The sequence below is a fragment of the Zonotrichia leucophrys genome, chromosome Z, assembly GCF_028769735.1.
Source record: "Zonotrichia leucophrys gambelii isolate GWCS_2022_RI chromosome Z, RI_Zleu_2.0, whole genome shotgun sequence".
Classification (NCBI taxonomy): domain Eukaryota; kingdom Metazoa; phylum Chordata; class Aves; order Passeriformes; family Passerellidae; genus Zonotrichia; species Zonotrichia leucophrys.
Genome location: NC_088200.1, coordinates 9,518,757 through 9,539,944, shown reverse-complemented (window position 1 = coordinate 9,539,944; position 21,188 = coordinate 9,518,757). Strand labels below are relative to the sequence as shown.

General features: G+C 52.5%; 2 protein-coding genes across 4 annotated transcripts; one reads left to right on the top strand and one right to left on the bottom strand.

Moving 5' to 3' along the window:
• Positions 1-20: 20 nt before the first annotated feature.
• RGP1 (RGP1 homolog, RAB6A GEF complex partner 1) lies at positions 21-17,989 on the top strand. Of its 3 annotated transcripts, none has more exons than XM_064735355.1 (9): positions 27-343; positions 974-1,113; positions 4,407-4,543; positions 4,884-4,967; positions 8,498-8,647; positions 8,726-8,872; positions 9,237-9,364; positions 9,603-9,780; positions 10,001-11,155. In XM_064735355.1, the coding sequence occupies exons 2-9, from the start codon at positions 998-1,000 to the stop codon at positions 10,222-10,224; spliced, it is 1,164 nt and encodes a 387-aa protein (XP_064591425.1). In that variant the 5' UTR covers positions 27-343; positions 974-997; the 3' UTR covers positions 10,225-11,155. The 3 variants fall into 3 exon arrangements, 2 of the variants coding, with proteins under 2 accessions (XP_064591424.1, XP_064591425.1); XR_010443026.1 differs by adding an exon at positions 12,665-17,989 and having other exon boundaries at positions 219-343; positions 8,498-8,872; positions 10,001-10,353; XM_064735354.1 differs by having other exon boundaries at positions 21-343; positions 8,498-8,872; positions 10,001-11,161.
• On the bottom strand, positions 11,990-13,488 carry MSMP (microseminoprotein, prostate associated). Its single transcript, XM_064735356.1, has 3 exons — positions 13,312-13,488; positions 12,560-12,668; positions 11,990-12,179 (listed from the first exon to the last, which is right to left on the bottom strand). Exons 1-3 carry the CDS (start codon positions 13,418-13,420, stop codon positions 11,990-11,992), a joined length of 408 nt encoding a protein of 135 aa, XP_064591426.1. The 5' UTR covers positions 13,421-13,488.
• Positions 17,990-21,188: the final 3,199 nt, after the last annotated feature.

The window sequence follows — 21,188 nt, the reverse complement described above, 5'->3', positions numbered from 1 at the left end:
AGCGCCGCCGAGCAGATTCCGAGAGAAGCCGAGCGCTGAGCGAGCGCTACTAAGGGGCGGGCGAGAGTTGCCGAGCGCTGTCCGGGAGCTGCCCGTGAGCCGACCGAGTGTGCCCGAGTTCTGCCCGAGTGTTTCCGAGCGTTCCCGAGCGTTCCCGAGCGTTCCCGAGCGCTGCCCGAGCCTTGCCGAACTAGGCCCGAGCTTTGCCGAACTAAGCCCGAGCCTTGCCGAACTAGACTCGAGTCTTGCCGAGCTCTGCCCGAGCGCTGCCGATTCCCGCCGAGCGGCGGGGGGGAGCCGGGCCTGCAGTGGTGGCGGACGGCGAGCGCGGCCTGTGCGGGTGGTGAGTGGGCCCGAGGCGGGAGCTGCGGAAAGGTTGCGGCCCCGTGTCCCTCATCCCTCGGGTAGAGCTGTCCGTGTGTGGGTTAACGTTCGGGACCGCAGGGCTGGGGTGTCAGGGCTGTTCTTCTCACCGGCGCGGTGTGTTCTGACCGCACTTTTTGCCTGTGTGGGCCTGGGAGGAAGATGTGTGTGTTTGTAAAGACGGGGCTGTACGTGTTTCCCCCCACACCTCCTGTGTGTGTGTGTATCTGTGTCCCCATTCCCCCTCAGTTACATGGCCCTGCCCTCTGTCCGTGTTTCCGTGACGGCACAAGGGGGAATGGCTTTAAACTGAAAACAAATTAAATATTTAGATTGAATATTAAGAAGAAATTCTTTTCCGTGATGGTGGTGAGGCGCTGGCACAGGTTGCCCAGAGAAACTGTGGTTGCTTTATTCCTGTAAATAAATCCCATTGCAAGATGGGGTCCTGAGCAATCTGTTCTGGAGGGAGTGGTGGGAGGTGTCCCTGCCCATGGCAGGAGAGCTGGAACAAGATGGTCTTTAAGGACACTTCCACCCCAAACCATTTGGTAATTCCTTGAATCTATGATTCTGTGATAACATGCCCAATGTTGGCTTTTTTTGGCAGGTGTGCAGCAGGACTGTCCAAGCCATGATTGAAGTGGTGGCCAAGCTGGGCCGTGGGCCCGTGTTCCTGGCAGGGGAGGTGCTGGAGTGTGTGATCACCTTCACCAACCCATTGTCGGCCTCATCCACCTCTGCCAGCAGGTACAGGAGCCTGTGCCAGTCCGTGCACAGAGCCTCCAAGTGTTGGAGCTGCCTGGGTCCCTCCAGAGGAACGGCCCCCTCTCTCCCCACTCTAGGGTAGTAGTCATGGCTGCATTGTAGGGCAATGGTGCCAGCTCAGCCCCTTGTGACTTTTCTACTCAAGGCACTGCCTTAAGGAAGCCTTGCATCATCTCTCAATTTTGGGGGTGAAGCTCAGGTAATTATGCCAGTTTTGTGCCCCCAAGAAGTAGACAAGGAAGGAGGTGTGCAGTTAGAGATTCTCTGTTGCTCAGGTGAGCCCTCAGTGACAGTGACTGGCAGAAAATGAAGCCAAACTGGCTGTCAAAGTGGGCTATCTGGTCACACCAGGGTGACAGTCCCATACAGCAACATCCAGGCAGTATCATTATGTCCTGCATTTGTGGAAGGAGCTCTCTTTTATCCAGCAGTGCTGGACAGATCAGTGTGATCCCTGCCTCCAGAGGTGGCAGACAAAGGGTTGGGTCTGAAAGGGGCACCTTCTGCAGCCACATTTTCTGTGGCCTTTGAGCCCTGCATCTCCCCTTCTCAGTGCTGAGGAAATGTGAGAAGATGGGAGCTTCCCATATTGGCTCACAGGGGTGACTCTGTGTCACAAGTAATCACCCAAAGCCTTCGTGTCCGCTGAGTGTGCAGCCTTGTCTGATTCCTTAGGGAGTGGAGAGTGCTTTCTCATCTTGAGTCCTTCCTGGGAAGTGCCTGTTTCCAGCCCTGTCAGGTTCAGCATGTTTTCATCACCAGTATGATGTCCACATGTGATTGTTTTGCTGGGCCCACTCACAGTGCCTGCAGTCTCAGCAGCAGAAGGGTTCTGTGTTTGTTGCCTTCCTTAACTTTCCATCTTTTCTTCCTGTTTCCTCTTGGCTGCTGAGATCAGGTTTCAAATTCAGCTGTGGCATAAGCATCCAGCTCCCAGAGTTTTGTCCTCTGTGATGACAAGATGTCCTGTGTTTTGTCTGCTTCTGAAACATGTGGGACTGTAAGAGTACCAGGTGGCATGGTTTGGGGGGGGATTCAGTGCACTCATGAGAGCTTCATTTAAAACTTCAGATGTGTTGTGATCTCTAGAAGCCTGCCTCTTGAAAAAGAAAAGTTTTTAAAATAATAAAAAAAGCCCCAGGTGATCAATGGGGCAAGACCTGGCTATGTCAGACGGGTGGCAGCGGCAGCAAGTAGATTGGTGTTTTGGAAAATGAAGCTGTGGGTTGTGTGAAGGCAGGAGCCAGATCAAAGCAACAGGCAGAGAGACCTGTCAGAGCCTGGGAGGTTTTGGGGCTGACAGGTGGAGGGACAGCAAGGCCTCCTATTGAGAACAGGGACAGAATTGTCAGAAAGGCAGGAAATTAATTTGATGGTGGAGTATAAGAAACAAATCTCTTCTACCCAGAGGTTGCATGGAGCATGTCCTGTGTAGGCTGCAGGAGTTGTTGGGGAAGGTGAGACTGGAAGGAAGTGACCTCAGCACCAATGCAGGATCCTCCACTGCTGAACAAGCACTAGCTGAGCAAGCCAGCTCTGCTGGCAGGAAGGGACATGCAAATTTTGTTGGGACATCTGGCTAGAAAAAATGAAAACAATCCAGTGGCATGTTGTAAAGCTATACTGAAATAGAAAGAAAAAATACTTAAAATATGGTGTTTGAAGGTATGGTAATCAAGCTAAGCTCTAAGCTTATATAAAATTAGCCAACATTGCCTCAAGCTAGAGCAGTTCTCTGCTTCCACACAGCAGATACTTTACAGGAAAAATACATATGGCAGCCCTGATGAAAAAGCCATGTTGGTACTTTTGAAAATGCAGAACTACAGCTGTCGGTCTCAAAGCAACTAGGTATAGTAACTGAGGTGTGCTTAGGTAAGGGCTGCCAGCACATACAAGAGATCAAATAGCACATCATTAGTCAGCTGACACAAATACAGCACACCTTTTTCCCTAGTTCATCTAGACCTTTAACTGCTCTGATGTGTCACATGGAGGGACATTCGTGTGCCACAAAAAATCCCTGTGCCACCCAGAGCTCTGTTGTTGGTGCTTACTAATCAGATTGTGATGTTAGAAAACACCAGAGGAACTATTCACTGGCTAAACTATAGAGACCACTATTGAAAAGAAAATAGAGGAGTGATTTGGAAACTGAAAGGTGTCACTAGTACCATGGGAAGTGCCCTATGGAGTGGCTGACGTCACAGCAGAATCCAAAACACGAGACTGTTTTTGTGCTGGATGTGTGGCCCTGCATTAATTGCTGGGGCTGTACAGAGAGGGGTCAAAATGACACCTTTGCCTCCCCTACTGCCGTCAGCAAAGTCCTTGCATAAGGAGGAGTGAGTAGGTCCTAATGAAAGACCCAGAAGCATCCTCCTTTGGTCTGGCACGAACAGCAGCTGATGTTCTTGTTGGGGATGGTGCTGTGGGACCAGAGAGAGCATGTCTGTGCCTACCTGCCCTGAGGAGTGTTGCACTTGGGGCATCTCTGTGCTGTGGGCAAGGACAGCTGAGCCCAGGTTGCAGGAATTTGTTGCTTTGGAATTTACCCACTTCCCTAATGGTTGTGTTGTCACCAGAGTGCTGCTCTGTGTGAGAGCACAGAGGGATTTGTGGCTTGGGATTTAACTCCTCATGGATGAGAATCCTGTGCCAGGGTCCACGTGCAGCAGCTTGAGGTGTCCTCCCGGGAGTGCATGAGTGGCCAGTTCTAATCTGTGGGTGATGCAAAAGATGAACAAATGAGTAAGGCTTTGGACTGGATCTTGAAACAGTTGATCTCAGCATGTTGGCTGAAAGATCCCTGTGAAGTTTTGCACAAGCCACCTTTTCTCTTGTCGTCATAGAAGGGGACAGGGGCTCCTGACCTCTGCTGCCTGTTGTCCTCTGCCATGAGTGTACAGCACGTTTCTTGGGGCAGATATGTTTTATCATGCCATGTCTGCTGTGCTGATGGTGTTGTGGCTCAGACTGCAATTATTGCTGCTTTAAAAGAGTCCTTGGGCTGCAGAGCCAGACTTTGAGTGAAGCTGTTGTCAGCAGCTGGGGTGGAAGTGGCTTTGAGTCAGAATCCCAGCTTGAGTTTACTCTCAAAGCTTGTTTGGAAGGGGACTGTGAGAGTAGCTTCAGTGACAGTGAAGCAACACCTTCTTCCTTCCAGACAAGCAGGCCTGCATGGAGCTGAGCTGACAGAGTTGCTCTTCTCCCAATTCCTGCCTGCTATAATTGAGGTTTAAAGCAGAGATATGAATGTTGCTATTTGCTTTCAGTGAGATGCTGGCATGGGCCAGCGCCCAGATCCACTGCCAGTTTCACGCCAGCGAGAACCGGGTAGCACTCCCTCCCTCTGATGGCAGCAAGCATGATGTGCAGGCAGAGAATGAGACCGTCTTTGTCCCCAACAGAGGTGAGTGCCACTCCTGCCTGTCACCCGGGTAGGGACAGTAAGAGCACAGTGAGCAGGAGTCAAGCAGACCATACTGTGTGTGTCTTGATGCAGCGTGCAGCAAGAGTACAAAGTTGTGTTGCTTTTCTGGTGGTAGATGTTGTGGGACATTGTTAATACTGAAATCACAGTGACAGTTGTTTGTCCAGCTGCAGTGGCAATGTCTCATAATATGACCAGAGCAAGAGATGCTTCCTCTCTGGCTCTCTTCTCCGTGTGCCTCCCCATGAGGATAAAGCTTTACTGACCTGGACACAGCCTGAAGCAGTGCAGCATTCATGTGTTTCTCATTCTCTTCCAGGAGAGCGGGGTCAGTGTATCCTGTCCACCCCACCAAAGATCCTCTTCTGTGACTTGCGACTGGATCCTGGGGAGTCCAAGTCCTGTGAGTCCTGTTTTCTCTTCCCCTCCCTGCTCACAGACCTCCTCTCTGGGGAGCTCTGCTTTCAAAACTGGCTTTGCAGGCCTGAGTGCTGCAAGTGTGAGATCCTGGTGGTCACAAAACATGAGATGCTTTGGTTGGAGCATGAGTGCTGAGGAGCTGCTGCATCATCCAGAGTCTGTTCTCTCCTGTGCTAGGGCTGTGTACTGTAGTGTGTCCCCTGGCCTGGGACCTTTGCTGCAGGTCCACTGTGTAGCTGCAAGGCATTAAACTTTTGAAATACCTACTTGCAGCAGAAGGAATGGCTACACACACTTGCATTTCCTTGCCTTCATTTCTTCAGTCATGCTGATGTATTCTTGGAATTTAGGCTGGTGTCCTCCAAAGATTTGTGCTTCCTCTTCAGGTTGTGGCTGTCCTGGAAGTAACAGTCTTCTGGATGTTTTAGTTTTCCTGCTGTGAAAGTAAGCACTCCTCATCTTCTCTGCTCAGAGCTCTCCATATTTGAGTAGATAGCTGTGGAAAGAGCTGAGTATATGCACTGTTCTCTCTTGGTTGGTGGCTGTGTGACCCAGCCTGTTCAGGTCATGTCAGATCTCCTTTGCATTCCAGTGGCTGTGATTAGCAGCACTGATGGTCGCCTCTCAGGCTGTGCGTGGAGACCTTTGTTATTTTCCCAGGGATCTGCTGGGAACTGTTGATGGAGACCTCTCACACTGCAGAGCACAGGGACGGGAGAGACAGTGCCTGTGCTGGGGCGGGCTGTGCTGGATCACTGAGCTCTGCAGAGCTGGAGGTGAAGCTGCAAGTGAGACCAGGCGGCCGCGGGGTTGGGACATGCTGGTTTTGAAGCTGGTGTCTCCTGCCTTTCTGGCTTTGGAGGGGCCTGACTGGAGGGAAAGGTGGACCTGGTGAAACCAGGCTGGCTTGCCTTGGTGGTTAGTGGGGTGGGGCAGTGCCATCGTGGGGCTGTGCCCCTAAACTGCAGAGCCTGATGTCTGAAGACGTTTAGTTATTCACTTATTATTGTAGAGCAGCATGTTGGGGAAAGGAGGTGTCATGCCAGCAGGAAGGAGGAGCAGGCAGAAACCTTAGCTGGCCTGAGGCTCACCTGGATTCTTTAGTGTTCCTTGCTGCTTGCAGGTTAGGGGCCGGAGCATGCATTCCCTGGGAGCAGAGGGAAGTCCCTTTTCCTGGCACACTTAAGGCAGGTTGGGCAGTTTCTGGGATAACAGATCAGTGACAACAGCCCAAGTTCCAGGTGGCTGGGATGGATTGAGGGATTGACTGTGCACTGGCTTAACAGGCAGAAGCTGTTCAACCCCCAGCTAAGCTAGGGATTTTCTACCCTTTCCGATGACGACATGATGTGTGTGTGTCCTCTCTGCCTCTGGGTGGCACTGGTACAAGCAGCCTGCATCTGCCTGGTGCTTGGACGCAGCTCCTCTGGAAGGACACAAACTCTCCTATTCTTTGAGGTTCCGTGGCGGCACAGTCCAGCCTTTCCTCTTTGCTGTGTGATTAACCTGTCTGTTTCATGCATCACACGTGATGTGGCTGCATGTGGAGCTGCTTTTTTAACACTGAAGTCCCAGGCTGTATCACAGCCCTGGTCTCGTTCCTGCTAGGCTGTTCACACCGACCCCATCGGCCTGTGCTGCTGCTGTCACGTGAAACTGCAGCTGGCACACTTGCAGACCATTCCTGGGGTCTCCTGCCAGCTCCATGGAGGGAGAGCTAAGGCTGTGTGGGTGTGTATCTTAATTCTTCATTTCCTGTTTTTCAGAAGTTTTGAGTTTTGCTACGCAGTTTGGGAAGGGGAAAAAAAACCAAACCAGAAAACCCAAGAAATCTTAATTCTGCTTCAGCAATATACCGTGTTATTAAACTGCAGCCAGAGCTGGCACATACAGCTGAGGTTGTGTCAGACTGTCTCTTGATAAAAGGACTTGTTTTCATTTGCTGACCAACTTATTCCTCAATACCTTACTCTTGTTATGGTGCCTATATGTTGAGGTTGACGACTCATATCCCAGCTCTTTGACACGTGGCCCAGGCTGAACTCTTTAAGTTTGTCACCATGAAGCTTTTTCTCAAGTCCTCAAATAATTTCTGTGGCTGTTTTGCCTCCACTCTGGTTTTGTAATACCTTTAAAAATTTGGTAGATCACAGAGAGGAAATGGAAGCAACCTGGACTCAGGCCAGAAGGCCAGCCAGAGGGCGCAGCAGGTGGGTAAGGAAGGCATTTGTAGTGCAGGAATGTGCTTCCTTCTGGGATATGCACGGAAGCTGGGACTTCCTGAGTCTTCGCATTCCTGAGCCAGGTAGAAAACTGTCTATCCTTCTCTGACTGTGATGATCTCTGCTCAGATTATCCTCACTGGGCAGGAAGGTCTTTGTGGGCCCTCTTGTTGAGTCTGGTATGGGGGTTGCTGAAGTCTACTTCTTTCCTCAGAAGTGTCTGATTTTCCTCCCTGTCAGGGTAGTTCTCTCGTTTATCTGCACTCTCATCCAGAAAGAGAGACTTGTGTTTTAAGGTGTGACATCCTGTCGCCACTACACACTAGCACAGGCTTTTTTCTTCCTTCCAGTCCTGTTATTTGAAATCCAGAAGTTATATTTAAAATGTAACCCTAACTTTTAATCTAAGCCTCAACATTCAGTGTGTGCCAGACATGGGGAAGGATCTGTGGTTTCAGAGCAGGATGCTGCCCTTCCTCTGGCAGGGCGTATCTGCATTACGGTGGGCAAGCCAGAGAGCCGGAGACTTTCCACAGTTCACCATTTGTGTCTTTCTTGTTATACAGCATGTGGTTTGGGAAAGCTTCAGAAGTGTTCACACTGTTTCAAGAGGCATTGGGGTTTGTGTGGTGGCCAAGGAGCTCTAGCAGGGCTGAATGTGGTGAAAGCCAGGCCCCAGTACCTCAGAGCCCTCAGAGTCAGAGACTTTGTGATCTAAGTCATCAGCTTGTCAAGGGGGACAAACCACAGGTTGATGTGAAGGTCTCAGGAATTGTTTGTTGGTCATTTAGCTGCAGTCCTTCAAAGAAAAACAGGAGGAAACTTAATTGTTGCAGAGTTTGAGGGTTTGTGTAAAGCAAAAGCTAAAGAGGCATGAGGTACTGATTGATACCTGCATGGGACAGGGCCCGGAGGAGGCTGTGCTGTGAGAGAGCTGGAGTGCACAGAGGCAAATTTGGGTTGAACTCGTGATGAGTAAGTTTAGCTCTTGTGGTTGTATTCCTGGATTTTACGTCTTTCACATTCTTTGGAGACAAAGTTTGTGTATGTGGTTGTATGTGCTGGAAGCAGTATCTGGATGATGGTGCATGTGATGTGGGGAGCACTGTGCCTGATGCAGGGGAGCTGGGTTGTGCTTGGCTGCTGGAGGAAAGAGGAGGCAGCAGCAAGCACCAGGCTCTGTCCCTAGCTCAGCACTGCTGGCATAACACTTGGTGCAGGGAGCCTGCACACAGCAGCTGCAGGATCTTCCTTCTGGCTTTGGAAAGCATATTTTCTGCCCTCATTGCAGATTCATACTGTGAGACCCTGCCTGTGGATGGTCCCCCCTCGTTCCGGGGGCAGTCGGTGAAGTACGTGTACAAGCTGACCATCGGCTGCCAGCGTGTCAACTCCCCCATCAAGCTCCTGCGCGTGCCCTTCCGCGTCCTCGTGCTGCACGGTAGGGCCACACACTGCCCTCCCTGCACAGGCAGCCCGGGCTGCACCTGCCCTGCTGATGCTCTCACCTCTTTCCCAGGGCTCAAGGATTACCAGTTCCCACAGGATGAGGCTGTTGCACCCTCAAACCCCTTCCTGGAGGAGGAGGAGGGCTTGAAAAAAGACTCTCGCCTGGCAGACCTAGCAACAGAACTGCTCATGGTGGCCACCTCCCGACGCAGCCTGCGTAGGTCATATTCCCTGCTCAAATTTGCTGTCCTTCCTAAGAAGCTGGTCATGAAGACCGTGTCAGGGCTAGCTGCAAAGTATTTCTCACTGACAAAGTTCCAACTATAGCTGTGTAGCAGCTCTATCAGGGCCTGCTTGGATCAAAGCCTCCTACCCAATCTCAGGCTGTTCCTACTTCAGACTGAGAGACCCTCTGCCCATGGCAGCCAGTTCAGGGTTTGCCCTTGCTCAATGCAGAAATTTCCCAAAGGGAATACTACTCTAGGGACCTGAACAGGAGGCATGAGGTCATGTCATTAACCCAGAGCACTGGGGCAGAGCCTTGTTCTGTCACAACTCTTTTCCCTCTTCTTGCTCCACAGACCTGTACAACATCAGCAACACTCGTGGGAAGGTGGGGACATTCTGCATCTTTAAGACTGTATATAAGATTGGAGAGGATGTCATTGGGACCTTCAACTTCTCAGAAGGAGATATCCCATGTCTGCAGGTCATTGCTGTGTCTGGGGTTACTGGGGAGAGGCAGGGGTTTAGGATGAGGCATGTGGAGTAGGGTTTGGGGTGGCACTGGATTGTGAGGGTATCTAGTGGGACCCAGCTGGGGCCCCTTTGAGTCTGAGGCAGACAATGGTCCAATCCCGAGCTCATTTGGGAAATGGACCCCCCAAGGCTTTGCATGAGGTATGTATGAGGTTGTGAGAGCAAGCACCCTGCCAATTGCCCTGCAGTTCTCAGTGAGCCTCCAGACAGAGGAGAGCATCCAGGAGGAGTTCCAGCGGCGGCGGGGGCAGCCTGTCTCCTTCACCGTGCACGCCCGCCATCAGGAGTCCTGCCTGCACACAGCACAGAGCAGCTTCAGCCTGCCCATCCCGCTCAGCTCAACCCCAGGATTCACCACCAACATTGGTGAGTACCCACCAGGGAAGGGACACACCCCTGCTTGTCTCTAGGAGGACTCTGATGTCCCCAGCCCTGCCCTTGCTCAGCAGAGCTGTGTCCCTTGGGAGGGAGCTGGCCTCTGTGAGTGGGGTCATTTGCTGTCCCCGTGCCGTGACAGACTGTGCTGAGACAGTTGCTGTCCCTGGCACTTGTGGGTGTTATGTGCTGACTGCCCTCTTGCCTACAGTGTCCCTGAAATGGAGGCTGCACTTTGAGTTTGTGACTTCTGGGGAGTCAGCAGGGACTTGCTTGGTTCGTGGGAGCCAATCAGAGGCTGTCACCTGGACTGGGGTGGAGCAGATGGAAGTGGACACCTTCAGCTGGGACTTGCCCATCAAAGTTCTTCCCACCAACCCCATCCTGGCTTCCTACGTATCTCAGTTCTCCAGCACTAACTCCATCACCATCTGACTTAGGAGATGTTGTTGGCTTGCAGAGCTGCAAGTGCATGCCACCAGTGGGAATGGCAAGCAGGACTGTCACCAGCGTGCTGTGGTGCACGCATCCCAGTGTCCCCTTGGATCCATCTGTGATGTCCAGGTGGGCACCAGACATGTCTGTCCTGTCTATGTTTGGAAAAATGCTGCTTGATGCAGTGTCTTGTGCTACAGCCCCCAGCTGGAGCTGGACCCTTCCTGCCTGGGTGAAGGTGCAAGTCCCAGCACTCAGCAAAAAGAAATCTGCCTTCCCAGGGAACCGCTGATGTGCCTTGATCTCATATGGGGCTTCCAAGAAGGAAAGGCCCAGCCCAGGGAGGGGAGAGGGTAGCTCTTCCAGTGAAGCTTCATACCACCCTTGGGTGAAGACTGTGCCCTTACAGAGACCCTATAAGCAGAGGTCTGTCATCCAGGTGAAGCACAGTGGCCACCTGGGCTGGGTGAGACCCTGCTCTCTTGTCCTGGCATGTGTCGTGCCTCTTGGAGAGTTACCCTACACATGGAGTCCAGTGCTCCAGCCACCCCCACCTGGAGGAGGCAGGTGGTGGCAGGCCAGCCCTGTGCTCTGGTATGTGCTGGTGAGCGGGATGCAGGCCTGTGCTGGGTCAGTACAATTGTGATGATTCAAAACTGAGCAGCACTGAGCCCCTGGGCTGTTGTCTGCCTGGGGTCCTGGTGTGCTGTCCAGCATCCTGCTGGTCTTTGGATCCTTGGGGTGCTGTAAGGAATACATGCTGTGCATCCAAGAGCTGGCATGGAGATCTCCCTGCTCAACAGCCAGCTCCCCATTTTACTGAACTTTCCAATGAACTTTCCTCTTTGCATGGAAATGTAATAAATATCTGACTCTGCAAAACTCAGCTTTCCCAAGAGCCTTATTCCTACATTGTTCCCGGTGCTGAACACATCCCACCTTCTACAGCAGTCACAGGCTGGAGACCTCTTTGTTCAGTACCTTTATTGCAAGAACAGAAACAATACAATCTACACAAGGCTCTGCACAACACAGGCATGGCACCAGCTGGGGCAGCTGTCAGGGTGGCTGCCTCCACCCTGGCACTTGAATTGCTTCTGCTTCTCCTGAACCCTCCCCACCCTGCTCCCCTGCTAGGGGGGATGGGGCTTTCCCCTGGGGACATCCTGTTCTGCCACCCACCCTGGTCTGGCTCTGTTGCAGTGTTGCCCAGGGATGGCCTACAGTGTCAGGGACCCCAGGAGCTTTTGGAGCAGGGGCATTAGTGGTTCCAGAGGTGGGTTGTGCCCCTTGCACTCCAGGAGCAGAGAAGGGGCTGGACAGGGTTGTGGGGATCCTGCACAAGGTGCCGTGGTGACCCCAGGGAGCTGCCCACGGCTGCTGTACAGAGGAGTACAGGGCTGGGAGGGAGTAGGGAGCTGCTTTGCTTGCAGCTGGATATCGGAATGCAGGACTGCCATGGAGCAGGCTGATTTAGTCCTGTAGCCTTTTTTTAGTCACTGAAGGTTTTCTGCCAACCTGGAGGAGATCCTGTAGAATCTGCACTTCCACGGTGTGCAGAACACCTCACAGAGAGGGAGCCCTGGTTCAGGAAGCTGAAGGCAGAAGCAAGGCTTGGTACCATGGTGTGTGGATAGTGGTTTCCTTCGGAGGTGCCTGCGGTGATGCCTCTACAGGGTGGGTGGGGCAGGTCTGGAGCATGCGGGCGGTGTGCTCGGGAGGGGAGGGCGGCGCTGAGGAATGCGGGGCGCTGCTGGGACTCACTCTATCTGCTGAGCCCCGCACCCAGCAGCTTGTTCACCAGCGGCTCGGGGGTGCTGGCCGAGCCCCACTCGTGCTCCACGCTCTTCACGCACGGCAGGCTGGGGTTGGCCTTCTGCACTACCGAGATCTGGCAGGTCTGTGAGTCGTAGTGGGCCTCGCACCAGTCAGGGAAGTCGATCGGGTGCTGGGTGCTGTGGGAGAGGACACGGTGCTGTCAGTAGCCCCGATTAATGGCGGCGGGCTGCTGACTGCGCTGGGTGGCTTCCTGCTGCCAGCCCCGTGCACCGGTGTCGTCCAGACCAGCTTAGGCAGGCTGGGACACAGCTCCTGGCCCATCTGGGCATCGTGCTGTGCCAAAACACCCTTTCCAACTGCCCCAACTCACCCCACCACCCTCAATGCCCTGGTGGGGTCCTGCCCACCTCTGCCTCTTGTTCGCCAGGACCTGGTGCCCGCAGCCCTCCCAAGGCTCTGATATCAGCTACATTTGCAGCCACCAGACACCCGCTGCTGCAGGGGCAGGGTGCTGTGGTGGGAGGTGACAGCCACCCCAGCCCGGCCCCTCACTCACGTCTCACAGCAGCCCACGCCAATGGGGTGCAGGCAGGTGCAGAGCAGGCAGTTGGTGCTCAGCCACGATTCCCCAATGGAGAACTGTTTCCCTTCGTATTCACAGGGAGCTGCAAAGGAAATAGTGGTGATGAGAACAGATGGGCCTGTGCTGAGGGTGAGTGGAAGCCTCCCGGACACCCCTGTTGCCCTGAACAGGGGCAGAAGTACCATGAACCTCTCACCCACCTTGTGCAATGGAAGATATATGGTGATCTATCCACCATCCTGCAGGTATGGAATGCCCTGTCATCTCTCATGGGTCATGTACCCATCCATCCTCTCCTGGCCCTGTCTTGTGGCTCTCACCACTACCCCATGGTCTAGAGCAAGAACCAAGTGGCTCTTGCTTCCCTGGAGAGGACAAATCCAATACCCCTTAGGGTCTGGGCATTTCCACAGCCCTGGGAGGAGACAACAGAGGGATAATGATCTGCCCTCCTCCCTTTGCTGCTAGTCCTGCACACTCAGCCCCAGCCAGGCACCTGCCAGGAGCCTTCATGGCCCAGAAAGCTGTTTCTCAGCCAGAGCCCTGGGGAGCTGTTCTGTGGTTTATAGACTGCTCCTTCCACTCACCACTGGCCCATGATCCCATTCCTGTGCTCAGCACAGTCCCTTCCATACTTCTCAGGCATAGAGAAGAGCCCTGCTATGCTGGGAAAGCTGAGGCCTCTTCTTCCCCTTAGCCTCTTCCCATCTAACCTCCCCACTTACCTTTAGCCTGGAAGTAGCACTTGGCCTGGGAGCCCGGCAGCTGGAGGAGGGAAAGAAGCAGGCAAAGCCTGCCCCAAGCACACCTCATCTTCTGTGCTTGCATGGCCATAGATGGTTGAGCTGGACTTGTTCGCTTTGCTTCTCTATTGCCTTTGCTCCTTTGCCTTCTCTTTCTCTTTCTCCCTCTCTGCCTTTTTAATGCTCTTCCCCTGATCCCAATGAGAGATATTTATAAAGTTCAGCTTTACGACCCTGGCCACCAGCTGTGCCCCACTGGAAAAGTTGTAAAACTCATTTCCTGATTTGAAAGGCATGAAAACAAGAGGTAGGATCAAGATTTTTAACAAGCTGTGAAAAGCTGATTCATGCCCTCCAGAAATTTCTCCAGTTGGAAGCCCCTGTGGGTGCAAGGCTCCACAGCAAGGGGAGATCCAAAGGTCCCCAGCAGTGTTGCCCTCTGCAGTGTGGTGAGCACGTAAGCAGCAAGCACGGGAGACCCTGGCTCCGGACCAGAAGAGCTCCAGGCTCCCCTCTGGTCATGCTGAGCCGTCACTGCTCCTTCAGAGCAAGCCAAGATTTTGGGAGCATCCCATGTCACAGTGACCAGAGCAGCACAAGCATTCTGCTAGCAATGTGGGATGCAAATGGCATCATCCTCATTTGGGGATGGAGGTGCTTGCCCCCACTCCTGAGTACCACATCATGGCACTTTCACCCCAGCCTGGGCTGCAGCTGTGCCAGGTTCATAGCCATGCATAGGCTGGGGATGGGGACAGCAGGTTTAAAATCACAGGATCACAAAATCATAGAATCATAGAGTCGTAGAATATGCTGAGTTGGAAGGGGCCCATCAGGATCACCATGTCCAACTCCTGGCCCTGTGCAGGACACCCCAAGAATCCCAGCATGTACCTGAGAATGCTGTCCAAACACCTACTGAGCTCTGACATATTTGGTGCTGTGACCAGAGCAGACAGTCACAGATGCAGAACCGGGGCTCATCTGAGCAGTGCCCATGAAAGGGGACTGTGCCTGTGCACCTGGAGTACCCACAAGGTACTGGGGCTGAGCGTCCTCTTCCAGGGGCTGCAGACTGGTCCCCACATAAGCTGGAAACAGGAAGGATAAAATTAGGAGGCAAAAGTGCTTTTAGGCAGCAGGTAACCTGCCTAAAGTGAGGGACTTGGCTGGAAGCAAGGACCTGTGTGAAGGTGCCACATCACCCAGGATTGTGCCTGTGGACCTCACAGACCCTTGCTCAGAGGGACTGCTTCTGTGTAGAAGTGATAAGGCTGTTATCAGCTGTGATAACAGTTATCAGCTGTGTGTATCAAAGTGAGCTGAAGTGCAAGAGGGAGGAGGTCAGAGCCCGCATGGCCCCAGAGAGCTACCAGCAAAGGGCTGACTTGCCAAAAGAAATTTGCAGCCCTTGACAGAGGTGCTGCCAGCAGCAGGAAACAGGGCTCTGGGGATGGTCCAGCCAGGGGCTCAGCCAGCACAGGGCCATGCTGGCAATGAGGCAGCATCAGCAGCAGTGGCATATGTGGGTCATCTGCCCCTGCATTAAGCTCCCTGTTCCTGAGAGTTTGGGATAAATTTACACCTTGACGCGTGAGGCTTAATATCCCTTCCAGAATTTGTATTGGCATTCACTATTATAGCTGGATATTTTTCTTATCCCTATAAGTGCCCAATCCCTCATTGAATCCTGCTAAATTTTGGCCCGAGCATTTTCCTGTGGCAGTCTAATTAAGCACAGAGTGAGAAAGAAAAATGCTTCCTTTTATCCACTTTATCCGCTTTGGATTCACCACCTTCGGATTTGAAGGCATAGTCCCTTCCCTTTGGTGCTCTGGGCCCCTTTACCATCCCATTGCATCCATCTCCTGCAGCTTGTGCTCTCACTGCTGAGGGAGAAGCTTTGCATCTCTTCTTACCCTTAGAGAATTACCCCAGCCCTGTTGTAGTGCCACGGGTGTTGCTGTGTCCCTCAGTGGGGTGGCTGGATGGCAGCGAGTGTGGGATCTGTTAGGAAAGGCTGATAACAAATCAGAGAAATGCTGGGCATGCCCTGCTGACCGCTGGGCCATGAGCCAGGATGGTGGAGTGTATCAGTGACAAATGGAACTTGCCCTTTGGTGCAGAGTTGTTACTATATAAGGAGGATAAAAGTGTTCATCGTCAGAGCAGTTAATTAATATTCCTATTGTGTGTTTGGAAAAAGAAGTCTGGCACGCTAGTAACTGCAATGAAATAATCCATCATTGTTTCATCAACAAGAACAGCAAATGTTACAAAAAAGAAATGGTGGGTTTCACTGAGAGGCCCACAGGATTTGGACAGGCTTCCAGAAGAGTGCTCAAAACCTGGGGCGACAGCATCTCTTGGCTGTGGGAAGGGCATTGCCCCTGCTCCATCAGGGACGTGAAGAGGCATTCTCAAGATTTCTGTAGCCATTACAGTTCATTAAATAGAGAGTTAGAGCTACGAGTCCACTCGTGGCTGTTGGGTTTTTCATCAAAGTGCTTTGCTGGGAAAATGCAGAGAAATAGAGGAGTGTCAGGACATCTCTTGGCACACTGCAGAGGGAGCAGGGCAGTGGAGCACCATCCACACTGTGCATAAAGAAAGGGGCTGGTGATCCCCCATAGCCTGTTGATCCTGCTATTCCCCCTGCTGACCACTTTCTTTCCCCCACTTCTGCATTCCTGGGCACCCACCTGTCCCCAGCACACACAGCCCCATGGGTGATCCAGAGCATTTTGGTCCAGGTTGTACAGAAGGGAGCTCGTAATTTGGAAAGCAAAAATTGCAATTAGACTTGGTGTTTCAGAGCTTCTGCCTGGGCTCTTGAGGGTACTGTGGCAGGAGGAGCTGACACCTTCTCCTGCTGTGCCAGCCTGGAGTTTGCTGCAGAGACTGAAGTAAAGCAGCTGCTTTTGGTCTCACATCTTAGGGAACAACTGGGACCTGGGGAAGAACCACAGAAAGGATAAAGGGGCTGGAAGAAATGCCTCTCTAGAAATTCAGTCCCTTTGATTTATCAGGCACAGCCCAACAGAAGGGATCACTGCCTGTCTACGTGTATGCCAGTGAGGAGCAGTCACCACCTTTGAATATCCCAGGATCCTGCAGAAGGTCAAATCCATGTCTCAGCATCCTCCCAGCAGGACCCAGCTTTCCTGCCTGGCCCGGGTCTCCAACTGTAGCTGTGTCTGAGAAAAGCTGGGTGCTGCACCCCACCAGGGACACAGCTTTGCTGGCCTCCTCTCCCAGCAATGCCTCTGCAGAGCAGCAGAATGCCCAGTGCCAGGGATGGGACCCCATGGATGGGGAAGGAAGAGCACCCAAGCCAAGGGTACTGGGGTGAGGTGGCAACAGCCCACCCTAGCACCACAGGAGGCTCAGGGGGTAATAATTGATGCTGGACCAGTTGCCATCAGCAGAATCCAGGAGGGTTATAAAACCTGAATCTCCTGAGCCTTCAGCTGGAGCTGCAGCTGCAGAGCAGGAAGCAAACAGGATCCCGGCTGGCATTGTGAAAGCAAACACCATAAATCCAAGGAAGTGCTGTGATTGCTGTTTTAGGCACTGGGGATCTTGGCTCCTGGTCCCCAAAACTATTTTATTTTCTCTCTGAACAAAAAAAAAAAAAAAAAAAAAAAAAAAAAAAAAAAAAAAAAAACCCCGAAAAACAAAACAAACAAACAAAAAAAAAACAAACAAGAAACCCCAAAACAAACAAAAAAATCCACAACCCCAGTTTATCACTGGACCAAACTGCATTGGTGCTGCTGTGGACCCTGAAGCAGCTCTTCAGGGGATGTGGGGACCTTTCCTTGCCCACCACCTTGAGGATGTTTCAAGCACCAGTGTACCCAGGGCACCAGGGCAGGTGCAGGTAGATGCTAGCTCTGAGTGATGACCATTCATGAATGCTCACTGCTCGCTGGCATGGCCAGACCCTGGGGAGGGGTGAGCAGAGGGGTGAGGAAGAGATAGGCAGTCAGGAGCTGGGAAGGGAAGACAAAGGGCTAGACAGGGAATGACAACTGGCTCATGGCATCCTTCATCCCACAGCTGGTAAGCCAGATGGGACAGCTCACAGAGGCTGGAGTACAGCCCCACCAGCAATGGGACTGTTGCTCCAAAAAGGGGACAAAATAGAGGAGATGTGAGAAAAAAATTGATGTTACCTTACTCTGCAGACTGGCTGCCTGCTAGGCGAAGCTCTGTGCAGGTGGAGAAGCATGGGCTGCAATGCATGCTGGCATGCCTTGTGTCTTCCATGGATGTCCCTGGTCTCAACACCCTGGCCCTCCTTGCAGGAAGAGGTGTTGCGGCCCTAGAGGCTAGGCACAGCACTTCACAGGGCTCTGCAACCCTGGTTGGGGGGGTGTGTGGGTTCCCTGCTGTGGGACAGGACCTGCTGTGGGATGGTGTCTGCAGGTCCCCAGTCACATTGTGGTCCCTGTGTCCTGAGCACTCCCACGCTGGGGCTCACTCGTGCCCTCCTGCCCTCTCTCACGTGGTCTCATCCTCCCTTGCTCATTGCTTATGCCCGTGTTCCATTCCATTGGGACTTTCCCAGGTTGTTTATCATGGCTGTGGCTGCCCTGCATGAATGTGGCAGCTGTGTCACCTCCCTGGTTCAGGACAAGTGTTGTCTCTGTGTGTCCGTGGGGAGAGCCTCTAGAAGCCACACCTCTCTGTGCCCCAGACCCGTGGTGGGACCCTAGGAGTGTCCTTTCAGGGCACCAGGTTTTGGCATCAGTAGGTTGGCCACGCATTCCTGCTGCCCTCAGCCCTGGCAGGGTGCTGGCACCCACCCTGGCTCTCCAGCACCCTGAATATCCCAGCATGAGTGTGCTGCAGCCCGTGGCTCTGCCTGGGCTCCCCTCAAAGAAACGTGCCAGGAGGTCATGGGGTGTTTAGGAAAACAGGCCTTGGCACTTGCTGGCCATACCAGGAAAATAAAAACATCCGGGCAGGCAGCCGCACAGTGCCTGTGAGAGGCCAGCACTCCATAAATCCCCTGGAGCAGGTGCTTTGTAGTCGGCACAAGGAAATGAGCATATTATTCAGCTTGGCTTAAACCCCAAAATGTTTCCTGTCCTGTGAGTCAGAAATAACCCTAGGAGATCATTCCTAGGCCACGCAGAAACCGCACCAGCCAAAAAATGCCAGGCACTTGTTGGCCTGAGGACTTGCCGGGGAGGTCAATTGTCCAAGCCCCTCATTTTGGAGGAGTTGCTGTAGCAGTGGCATGCCACCAGCACTGACTTCAGCATATAAATTGCCTGGAACACGATGAGGATCCACAGGGGACTGGTCCTGGGCACCTTGCTTCATTGGGATGCAGGGACGGGGAGAGCCCCAGGAGACCCTGAGGTTTTCTGTGTCCCAGACGGATACTGCAGGTCTCTGGCCTTGCTATGGTATCTGAAAGAGAGATTCCGCTGCACAGTGCATTGGCTGTTTTACTGCCACCAACAGGGCCATGCTGAGGTGATAGCCTGCTCTAGGAACACTCTGCAGGAAAAGCCATGAGTGGCTGGTGGCTTCATGGTGGAAGAGATTGCATAGGCATGGGACTGAGACCCCACATAGTCAGCCTGGGGATCCCAGAGAAGTTGGAGGGGAAAGCACTGTAGGAGCTGTCTCTGGCTTGCACAGGCACCACCCACCTGAAGTGGTTAATGGGTGACACTTCCTGTCCTAGTGCCCTGAAAGGACACTCCTAGGGTCCCACCATGGGTCTGGGGCACAGAGAGGTGTGGCTTCCAGGGGCTCCCTCCATGGACACACAGTGACAACCCTTGTCCTGATCCAGGGAGGTGACACAACTGCCACATTCATCCACAATTTTCCCTTTAAAATATTTGCCTTTGCTCTATTTTTTCCATTACTGGCACACAAACTTCAAATCCAAACAAGGAGCCCTTCAGACTCCCTGGACAGCAGAAGCACAGGAAGCTCATATGTGGAAAGGTCACCCCATCTATCTGCACCAGTGCTGGGTGCTCTGTGCCCACCTGGTCAAAGCCTCTCTGACCTTCTGAAGGTGCTACCCTCCCATTTGGGATGGTGGCAATGTGAGCACTGGCAATAGAGACCCCAGCAGAAGCCTGACCTGCACTCGAGTAGAAACGCGAGTCCCCAGCGGTGCCTTCTCCATCCCTGCCCTCTTTCCACGCAGCCTCCAGCAGGAAGGGGCTGCTGCCATCCATGCCAGCCCTCTCTGTGACCCAGTGCTGTTTGTGCCCTGGCACAGCAGTGTCTGCACAGCTCCTCCTGGCCCTGGCAGTGAGGACTGTGCTGCAGGCACTCACTCGTGGTGCCTGCCACGCTCTTTACAGCCACCTCCCGAGGCTGGCAGGCTTCTGGCTCCACTTTCAGCATGGAGGTGAAGGAGCTTGGCAAGGTCCATGGCCTTGTGCTGCTGCACGCCAGGAGGTGGAAAATTAATTGTCATCTCTAGGGACCAGGGGCTTGGTTGTGCTTGCCAGGGGAACATGGAAAAGAAGACTGGAATCTCAGGGGTGTGAGCCCCCCGGGGCAGACAAGAATAGCTGTGCCCTCAGTGCCCATCATGATCTGGAGCAGTCCTAGGACCAACATGTGTGTCACTAACAAGTGTTTGAGATCACTTAAAAAATCACTGACAAGAGTATCAGCAAAAACCAAATTTAATATTAAGTGGCAGCACGACAATGTTCATTGGCAAGATTCACTTATGAGACAGTTAAGGCACGTTGAGGAGAAAAAAAGGAACAACAAACAAAATCCAGGCAATCAAAACAGACATGAACCAAGAACCATCTAGGGGTGTGGGTGTATGTGTGGGTGTGTGGGTGTGTGTGTGTTTATGTGTCTGTGTGTGTGTTTAGGTGTCTATGTCTGTGTGTCTCTGTGTCTGTGTGTCTGTGTGTGTGTTTAGGTGTCTATGTCTGTGTGTGTGTGTTTGTGTGTGTGTGTCTGTGTGTGTGACAAAAGGCCTGTGAGGGCAAGGATAAAAAGGAATGTGGCCTAAAAGCTTAGCAGCACTCTCAAATTGTAACTTAACAATTTGACAGAGGAATAACACTTAACAGCATCTAACCTATGTAACTTAAACTTAACAATTTAGCAAAAGAACACTTTAGCAGCCTTTAATTTAGCTTATAACTTTTGACTTAATCTTGCTTACAGGCCTCAGTTACTTAAATCTGAGGTACTTAAACGCCTAAGAGAGCAGCATTTCTCCCAGATTTGCTGCAGCCTATGCACAGAGGCATGCACACGGACAGAAAGACAGTGCAAGCAAGGTACCTGTGAAAAATCCCCCTCAGAGGTCAGTGAAATGCTCACTTTGCGTGCTTTTGCATCCCCTCAACTGGGAAAGCCTCATGGGTATCTGAGAACAGCGATATTGTGCCCTTCAGGGAAGAAGAAAAACAGTTGCCAGCGCTGTTCATCAAAAACCCAGGAGCTCTGTGAGACAGCAGCAGTTCCTGGAAGCAGGAACTACTAACAGGGACTATTTCTGATAAGCTGAAGGAGAGCTGAGCCCAGGTGCTGTTTTTTAAGGCTCAGGCCTAAGGAGAATTTCTCAGATCTCAGTGCAGCCTGAAAAAGGGGGGATGCATCACCTCAGTGGGGCACCATGGACCACCACAGGCACCACTGCAGGCACCAGGAGCAGGGTTCTGGGAGTAGCCCAGAGCAAGGGAAGATTATCATCCCAAGGTGTGGGATGCCAGTAAAACTTATTGTGAGACCATGGGACAGGGAATGTGCAATGGAGCTAGAAAAAACCTAAGGTATGGTAAGTCTATGTGTATGGTGTGTGTATGGAGTGTATATAGTGTGTGTATGGTGTGTGTATAATGTGTGTA